We start from the raw sequence: 9,875 nt of genomic DNA, 5'->3' as shown, positions 1-9,875 counted from the left end.
TACAACTGTAACTTTATCAATCATTTCTGTAAATGTAAAAAAACATATATATATATATGGGAATTCAGAGTCAGAGTGACTAAATGATATTTTCTTGCACAGTGCATTAGTCACCTACAAATGACTGCAACTGCAGGCAAATCCCCGATGTTGCAGCCGTTAGTTGGCATTTATACAGTAAGTCAGTGAAGCAAGGGTGAAGTGGCATTGATCAACAATGGAGAGTAAAAGAGTTTGTTGCATCCCTGTGTGGAAATATTGACTGTCAGTTAGGAAAGCAGTCAGGACTACTCCCCATGTGAACAAGAACCAGACCCCGAAACAAGGGGTTAAAATAATACCAAGCCATTACTTAAACACAGACCGACAGACAGACAGACAGACAGACACACACACACACACACACACACACACACACACACACACACACACACACACACACACACACACACACACACACACACACACACACACACACACACACACACACACACACACACACACACACACACACACACACACACACACACACACAGAGAGAACCATTACATGCTAGGGTTACCAGCCCTTATACAAACTAAACTTGGTGTAAAGGCCGTACCTTAGTTGGCATATAAAGCATCAGCAGTGTCATGGGTGAGTCTTGACACATTGAAACACAAGTAGAAATCAACAACATAGATGAGACAACGCATTATATCATAACAGTAGACATGATTCAATTGTTGATGTTATGTGATATAAGCTACTGGTAAAACAATGAAGAAGAACGTAATTGTTGTTTAAATACATAATTAGATGTGATGCTATGGGTCATTAACACATTGAAATTGCGTTTGCTGTATACTTTGAAATAAATAATAATAGACTTAGCAGTCTTATCAGTTCAGCTGTGTCCCTGTCTTCCCGAGTGGGAAGGGTTAAAAGTTTCCTTGCTCGTTTACTAGGTGAGGGGAGAGGAGAGCCGTGTCTCACAGCCCCTCCCCTCTTTAGCTATTGATATCCTCAGCATGATTCTCCAAGACGTTGTAGACCAGATCATGGAAAAGAGACACAGCTTTCTAGACATGACTGCGCTCGTTTAGAACATCCGCTGCCTGCACGGTACATGGACACCGTACAGAGAGATTAGAAGTGAGTTAAATAAACGGTGCTAGGCTATATAATATATCTAATTCTGAGAAAACCTCTGCGCATATAACACATTTCCATGCGCTCGTGTGAACGGTAAACAGGAGTGTCGTATATTATATCTGTATTTGGAGGGGAAAAACGAACTAATAATGGTCAAAAAAACGAACGGATGACATGACAGACAACTTCAAGAACGAGATGAGAGTAAACAGGCTGACGGTCGCATTCCGTTACTCCAAAGACGCACTCGAGAACGTCAGAGAATGAAAAGAGCTCCAGAATACAGTAAGTTTAACTGATTTATTTGACTTTAATGGTGACATTCACAGTTAATACTTGCATTGAATATCATATCCCTGAAACTACAATATGTGCATGGGTTAGGTGTCAAATATGGGAACAGTCGGCATCTAAATGTTGATAAAGAGATTCATTTTTATCGACAGACCCCCCAAAATCTCCATAACGCGCGTGCTCGAGCAAGACTTCGATATATTGCATCGCATCTCAGTGGACATCGACAGAGAAGTTAAGGGTTGATGACATATGCTACATCATAGATGTTTTGATGGATTTTAACATCTTCCATTTCATCATTAGAGCAGACTGTTCATGAAATTGACCGGCTCTGGTTTCACGGAGGTCGCCTAGCGTTGCCCGCAGTTCTCCGGGGAATTTGACAGTTATGTTGCACATTGTAAAGGCCTCAAGTTCAACTGCCAACGATGCATCCGGTGGAAATATTACTGCCAGGGCATAGGCTATGCATAGGCACAGAGACAGGCCTAAACCTGGCCATTCTGCCACCCAAGGCGAGACAAAAAAAAAATCCCGCCCTCCTATACTTAGAATAGTCCCAGTAAGCAAAATTACGTTGAAAAGACATCTAAAATACATATTTTTCCAGACATTGAAGTTAGGTTCATTTTAGGATCTGAATGAAAGGTGAAAATACGTATTTTACCGAAGTTTAAAATGCATTCCATTATAAGGTTCATTTTCGGTTCTGAATGAAAGTTGAAGATAAAGGTCATTAGAGTAAAGTAGTGTACAATACAGTACATTATACTCTAATACTCCACTGTGCTGTATCATTGCACTGTACTGAACTATACTTAACTTCTATTTACTGTACTGTTTAAGTTTAATTTATTTGCACCAAAAAAAACAAGTGATAAAACAAAAATAGATATACATTTTTTTTGCTGTAGTATAGAGTTAGGAAGCAAGCCTGATAAACCAAACCACTAATCTTTCTGATGACACCAGCCAATTTCATCACTTTGCTGCAGACAAATTGAATATGATCTTTACAGGAAAACTTTTAATCAATTAGAAAACAAAGGAATCTAGTGGATGTGACCCCCAATTGAGATTCTTGCTCTTTTTTAAAATCTTTTTTTTAAACAATATTTCTTATTCTTACTAGTGAAAATAATGAAATTAGATTTTTTTGTTTTTACATTTAAAGATCATTTGTTAATCTGGAACCATTCAGAAAATTCAGAGTTGGCTTCATTAATTAGTGAATCAATCAATTGGTATCATCAGCAAAGAGAATGTTAAGTGATATAGATTAGGAATAACAAAGGTCCAATATTCCAACCCTGTGGGACGCCACAGAATATCTTGGCCCTTACAGATGCACATATGATTGCATAAAAAAAATTGTTCTCTATCATAAACATAACTATATAACCAATTATATGAATAATCATGAAATCCATAATAATGCAATCATGATAAATCTAAAAACATGACAAAGCGTATTTAAAAAAAAAAACGTTATTTAACTACCCACATGTATATATGTGTAAAAGAGGGGGGGGGCAATGCAAGTAGTCTGGGTTTTCACTTTGACCGGTGCTGTCTGTAAACATGCCATATTCATATCGAAGGCCATTTGTTATTTGATGGGGAGCCATTTAGATTAGGCTATTTGATCAGAGAAACGATGTAAAAGGTGCCCGTCTCATGACATTGTCGTACATTTCTATCTCCACTCCAGCCTGTAGGCTACAGAAAAGGCCATACACTCGTTATGTTCCATTATTATTTTGATGGAACTTTGGTGGAGCGTCTCTCCAACAGCACTCTGGAGAGGTGCGCTCAGCATGCACAAGCTAAATATTTCATACCCCTACTTTTGACAATGTGGGCACTGCTTATCACACTGCTTATCAGCGCTCACCTAAATAGCCCATATGCTACTGGGTGAGAGAAATTGTCATTCTTTCTGGGCATACAGTGCATTTGAAAAGTATTCAGACCCCTTGGCTTTTTACTCATTCTGTTACGTTACAGCCTTATTCTAAAATTGATTAAAATGTTATTTTTCCTCATCTATCGACACATAATACCAATAATGACAAAGCAAAACAGTTTATTTTTATTTTTATGTGTGTACATTTATATTTAAAAAAACAATTTTTTAATTTACATAAGTATTCAGGCCCTTCGCTCATTATTTTGTTGAAGCACCTTTGGCAGCAATTACAGCCTTTAGTGTTCCTGGGTATGACTGCACAAGCTTGACACACCTTAATTTGGGGAGTTTCTCCCATTCTCAAGCTTTGTTTCAGGTCGGATGGGGAGCATCGCTGCACAGCTATTTTCAGGTCTCTCCAGAAATGTTCGATCGGGTTCAAGTCCAGGCTCTGGCTAGGCCACTCAAGGACATTCAGAGACTTGTCCTGAAGCCACTCCTGCATTGTCCTGGCTGTGTGCTTAGGGTCATTGGCCTGTTGGGAGATGAACCTTTGCCCCAGTCTGAGGTCCTGAGCGCTCTGGAGCAGGTTTTCATCAAGGATCTCTCTGTAATTTGTTCCATTTATCTTTCCCTCGATCCTGACTAGTCTTCCAGTCCCTGTCGCTGAACAACATCCCCACAGCATGATGCTGCCACGACCATGCTTCACCGTAGGGACGGTGCCAGGTTTCCTCCAGACGTGACACTTGGCATTCAGGCCAAAGAGTTCAATCTTGGTTTAATCAGACCAGATAATCTTGTTTCTCATGGTCTGAGAGTCCTTTAGGTGCCTTTTGGCAAACTCCATGCAGGCTGTCATGTGCCATTTACTGAGGAGTGGCTTTCGTCTGGCCACTCTACCATAAAGGCCTGATTGGTGGAGTGCTGCAGAGATGGTTGTCCTTCTGGAAGGTTCTCCCATCTCCACAGTGGAACTTTGGGTTCTTGGTCACCTCCCTGACCAAAGCCCTTCTCCCCCAGTTGCTCAGTTTGGCTGGGTAGACAGCTCTAGGAAGAGCCTTAGTGGTTCTAAACTTCTTCCAAATACATAGGTATTTGTCTTGTCCAGAAGGGATAGAGCAGTGTGCAGTGTGATGGCGATTGCATTATCTGTGGACCTGTTGAGGCGGTACGCAAATTGAAGTGGGTATATGTTGTCAGGTAAAGTAGAGGTGATATGATCATTGACTAGTCTCTCAAAGCACTTCATGATGACAGAAGCGAGTGCTACGGCATCTATGCCTCGAAACAATCCTGTCTCGGAGCTCTATGGAAAATTCCTTCGACCTCACGACAGGTGTGTGCCTTTACAAATTATGTCCCATCAATTTAATTCCAATCAAGTTATAGAAACATCTCAAGGATGATCAATAGAAACAGGATGCATCTGAGCTTAATTTTGAGTCTCATAGCAAAGGGTCTGAATACTTAAGGTATTAATAAGATATTATTTGAATTTGTTATTTTTAGAAAAAATGTATAAAAACCTGTTTTTGCTTTGTTATTATGGGGTATCGTGTGTAGATTAATGAGGAGAATATATCTTTTGTAATCGATTTTAGAATAAGTCTGAAACGTAACAAAATGTGGAAAAAAGGAAGGGTTTTGAATCCTTTCCGAATGCACTGTAATTATGTGAGATTTTATGTATTGTTGGAGGTGCGTCTTGGTCAGTTTAGCTTAGAAAATGCCTCCCTTATCAAGCAGCCGCTATAGGCAGCCGCTATAGGCAGCCGGTATAGGCAGCCGCTATAGGCAGCCGCTATAGGCAGCCGGTATAGGCAGCCGCTATAGGCAGCCGCTATAGGCAGCCGCTATAGTCAGCCGGTATAGGCAGCCGCTATAGGCAGCCGCTATAGGCAGCCGCTATAGGCAGCCGCTATAGGCAGCCGCTATAGGCAGCCGCTATAGGCAGCCGCTATAGGCAGCCGCTATAGGCAGCCGCTATAGGCAGCCGCTATAGGCGGCCTTCAATTAATTTCAATGTGCACAGGCTTCAATTCAGTGAATTGTGCTCTGTTCACATCCTTTATAGTTGTTTCATAAAGTGTTTTCTGGGTTCTCTGTTTTGTTTTCAATATGACTAAAATGTATTTTTCTCTCTGTAGGCCACACAGATTGACAGGTTGACCACTGAAAGTCAAGATGGCCCACCTTTTCCTAGCCAGCAAAATCTCTATTCCAGATGACTCTATCAATAAAAATGCACCGAAAGTCCCCAAAAGCGCCATGAAAATGCCCACATCTACCTCTGAGAAAGTCACTACAGAGAAATCCAGCAACAACAACCACAACAAGAAGGACCGTAGCGTTGTTATGACGACCGTCCCATTAATCAACGAGGTACAGCTGACGGCGGCCACCGGCGGGGCAGAGATGTCGTGCTACCGGTGCACCGTGCCATTTGGCGTGGTGGTCCTTATCGCCGGTATTGTGGTAACGGCCGTGGCGTACGCGTTCAACTCCCACGGCTCCACCATCTCGGTGCTGGGGCTGGTTCTGCTGTCGGCTGGGCTAGCCCTCCTGGGGTCCAGTGCTGTCTGCTGGAGGGTCCGGCTTGGGAGGAAGAAGGACCGGAGGAGGGAGAGTCAGACGGCCCTCATGGCCAACCATGGACTATGCGTGGTCTGAGCCCTGAGGGAAGAGAGGGACTGTTAAAGTTTGAAGTTTCAACTATTTGTAGTCAAGGTGCTGCTGTGGCCTGAGGGGACGACATGGACAGTGGAACAGTGGGACTGTTAAATGGAACAATTTGAAGTTAGAACAAAAAGGTATCGAATGACAAGAGACTGGAGAGAGTTTAGGGATGTCTGAGCTGGTTGGGTATGAAGGACTCACACATTATCAAAAACAGATGCTTAGCTGAAGGACTAGAATGGGCTAGAAAGTCTAGCTGCTTTGTAGGTGAGATACTATCCGGAGGGACTATATGCCTAGAAAGCAGGAGTTGGAACTAAAATTAATTTCCAAATGTTGACCCATATTTTTTTCATTCTGTTCCGTTGTTACGACCAGCAAAATAAAGTTCTGAACTGGTTCGAACCCCCAAAAAGTACAGTTTTATATCGTTCCGTTCTGTTCCTTCAAATCAACAGTTGTCTACATTTAGCTCATTAAATGACTTTACCAATCAGTGTGGATGCGACTGAAATTTTGAGAAGAGAGCGACAGAGGGTTGAGGAAGAGGCTTGAAGTGCTAGGCATCTTGTTATGACATGCATGATCTGAATTTAGGTCCACAGAATTATACCTATGAGGAGCGGCTTCTATGGAGGAACATTGAATGTCGTTTGAGCTAGTTAGCTAACAAGTTTGAGCTAGCTATCTAACAAGTTTGTGTATGCACCAGAATTAAAAAATATGTCTTACCTTTTTGTAGTTAATCAATCCAATGTGAAACGTGATAACTAGGCATTTAGTATCTAGCATTGAACAAGTTCATCCATTCTTCTCTAACTGATTGAAAATCTCTCTCCCTATCTTCTGAATTCCGCTTGTAATGTCAGTCAGTAGCCAGCCTATGCTAACGTCAGTACAGTATCCTATGCTTCGGAGGGGGGAGGGGCAGATAGCCTAAACACACACAAACACTGGCAAATTTTCAGTTTGCAGGCAGACACTGGAATAGGTTTCTGAGTGACAGAGTGAGGGCTTTGCATAGGTGCTTAGTTGTGTTTAGAAATGATTATTTTTAAATGCTTGGAACATAAATAACGTTATTAACCGGTTCCCATGCTTTTAAAATAACGGTTCTGTTCCGGAACAGTATGGATCCCTTCCGTTCCCGGCTCTGTTTCTGTTCCTTGTAAAATTACGTTATTTTCCGTTTTTTCTGTTCTGTTCCCTGAACCGGTTCCAACCCCTGCTAGAAAGACTAGCTGTTCTGTAGCTAAAATACCATCTGAAATTCTGGTGGTTTGTTCTCCCTGGACATTTGAAAAGACCAGGATCAAGATCATGGAGGTAAATAGGGATTATCCAAAGATGAGTTATTGGAAAGTAAGGATGAAATAGGGTGAAGTTGCCCCTAGATTCTAATCTTGAGTCATTTTTGCATTTTCCTCACTAATGGTTAAGGTTAGATTGGGGGAGGAGAAGCTGATCCTAGATCTGTACCTAGGAGAAACTTCATCCTGGAGCAGAAAGGAGTGTTACACGGTGGACCATGATTCTCCATTCTACTATTCTCATGCACATCACGTGATGTATCTGTGACTCTATTGCTGCTCTGTTGATGTTTCAAGTGAACATGTAATAGGTACTTAATGTTATGTTTTAGATAAGTAGTAGACTGGCTGACTTTTCACGGTCAAAGCTCACTATGACAATGTAAAGTGAACTTGTAGGAAGTGATTGCCTAATGGAGTCAAAGTATCTCTCTCAAGTTCGATATGCACAGCTTTTAATGCTTCCCTTTAAAACAGTGCTCATCATTTTAGATAACAATACAATATACCTTTGTAACTGCCTAGTATGCATAAAATTGATTCATTTAATACATGTTGTGCCAAATGTGCAGTTTTTCATTGTTAGACTAGAGCTGTGGCTAAGCAAGTTGTGGTTTCATTGAAAATTGTTAACAAATATAGTATTGTACTCTGGTAAAGTTGTATTTTCATGCTATTTATGCCATATCCATTGACATATATTTGGAATATTTGTGCCAATAAACTTAAGACACAAAATGAATGTGCCAATCATCAATCAATCAATTAACCAATCAAATTCTATTTTATTTGGATGTCTCTTAGAACAAAAATGTCAGTAACAAACAGACATTTTACTTTACTTTCTAGGTTTTGTATATGTAAGTCATGTTTGGGGAGTGGGAAGGGACTGGATAGTGGGGAAGTGGGAGGGACTGGACAGTGGGGAAGTGGGAGGGGTTGGACAGTGGGGAAGTGAGAGGGACTGGATAGTGGGGAAGTGGGAGGGGCTGGATAGTGGGGAAGTGGGAGGGGCTGGACAGTGGGGAGTGGGAAGGGACGGGATAGTGGGGAAGTGGGAGGGGCTGGACAGTGGGGGGGTGGAGTGGGCTGGACAGTGAGGTAGTGGAAGGGTGCTGGACAGTGAGGGGGTTGGAGTGGCTGGACAGTGGGGAAGTAGGAGGGGCTGGAGGGTAGGGTAGGGGCTGGACAGAGGGGGGGGGTTGGATGGGCTGGACAGAGGGGAAGTGGGAGGGGCTGGACAGTGGGGGAGTGGGAGGGGGCTGGACAGAGCGGGGTTGGAGAGGGCTGGGCAGAGAGGGAGTGGAAGGGGTCTGGACAGTTGAGGAGTGGGTCAATTGAAAATTGTTAACGAATATAGCATTGTACTCTGGTTAAGTTGTATTTTCATGTTATTTATGACATATCCATTGACATATATTTGGAATATTTGTGCCAATAACCACAAAATCAACGTGCCAATAATCAATCAATCCTTTAACCAATCAAATCATATTTTATCTGGATATCCCTTTTTTGGATATCCCTTCTGGAAAGTAGGGGAAGGGGGCTGGACAGAGTGGGGGTGGGAGGGGGCTGGACAGAGTGGGAGTGGAAGGGGCTGGACAGAGTGGGAGTGGAAGGGGGCTGGACAGAGTGGGGGTGGGAGGGGCTGGACAGAGTGGGAGTGGAAGGGGCTGGAGAGAGTGGGAGTGGAAGGGGCTGGACAGAGTGGGAGTGGAAGGGGGCTGGACAGAGTGGGAGTGGAAGGGGCTGGACAGAGTGGGGGTGGGAGGGGGCTGGACAGAGTGGGGGTGGGAGGGGGCTGGACAGAGTGGGAGTGGAAGGGGGCTGGACAGAGTGGGAGTGGGAGGGGGCTGGACAGAGTGGGGGTGGGAGGGGGCTGGACAGAGTGGGAGTGGAAGGGGCTGGACAGAGTGGGGGTGGGAGGGGGCTGGACAGAGTGGGAGTGGAAGGGGCTGGACAGAGTGGGGGTGGAAGGGGCTGGACAGAGTGGGGGTGGGAGGGGGCTGGACAGAGTGGGAGTGGAAGGGGGCTGGACAGAGTGGGAGTGGAAGGGGCTGGACAGAGTGGGAGTGGAAGGGGGCTGGACAGAGTGGGGTGGAAGGGGCTGGACAGAGTGGGGTGGGAGGGGGCTGGACAGAGTGGGAGTGGAAGGGGCTGGACAGAGTGGGGGTGGGAAGGGGCTGGACAGAGTGGGGGTGGGAGTGGGCTGGACAGAGTGGGGGTTGCAGTGGGCTGGACAGAGTGGGGGTTGGAGTGGGCTGGACAGAGTGGGGGTTGGAGTGGGCTGGACAGAGTGGGGGTTGGAGTGGGCTGGACAGAGTGGGGGTTGGAGTGGGCTGGACAGAGTGGGAGTGGAAGGGGCTGGACAGGGTTGGATTGGAAGGGGGCTGGACAGAGTGGGGGTTGGAGTGGGCTGGAGAGTGGGAGTGGAAGGGGCTGGGAGTGGGAAAGGGGGCTGGACAGAGTGGGAGTGGAAGGGGCTGGACAGAGTGGGGGTTGGAGTGGGCTGGACAGAGTGGGGGTTGGAGTGGGCTGGACAG

At 44.6% G+C, this 9,875-nt stretch overlaps 1 protein-coding gene across 1 annotated transcript; it reads left to right on the top strand.

Moving 5' to 3' along the window:
- Window positions 1–1,003: 1,003 nt before the first annotated feature.
- On the top strand, window positions 1,004–8,062 carry LOC124040404 (transmembrane protein 100-like). The gene is made up of 2 exons (XM_046357564.1): window positions 1,004–1,419; window positions 5,491–8,062. The coding sequence occupies exon 2, from the start codon at window positions 5,528–5,530 to the stop codon at window positions 6,011–6,013; it is 486 nt and encodes a 161-aa protein (XP_046213520.1). The 5' UTR covers window positions 1,004–1,419; window positions 5,491–5,527; the 3' UTR covers window positions 6,014–8,062.
- Window positions 8,063–9,875: the final 1,813 nt, after the last annotated feature.

This window comes from Oncorhynchus gorbuscha, linkage group LG07 (assembly GCF_021184085.1).
Source record: "Oncorhynchus gorbuscha isolate QuinsamMale2020 ecotype Even-year linkage group LG07, OgorEven_v1.0, whole genome shotgun sequence".
NCBI classification, from domain to species: domain Eukaryota; kingdom Metazoa; phylum Chordata; class Actinopteri; order Salmoniformes; family Salmonidae; genus Oncorhynchus; species Oncorhynchus gorbuscha.
The sequence above is the reverse complement of the archived record's forward strand: the minus strand, read 5'-3'. Positions and strand labels throughout refer to the sequence as shown.

What these genes read in the sequence shown, in the direction of transcription:
- LOC124040404 (XM_046357564.1), top strand. Translation starts at nt 5,528, where the DNA reads ATGGCCCACCTTTTCCTAGCCAGCAAAATCTCTATTCCAGATGACTCT.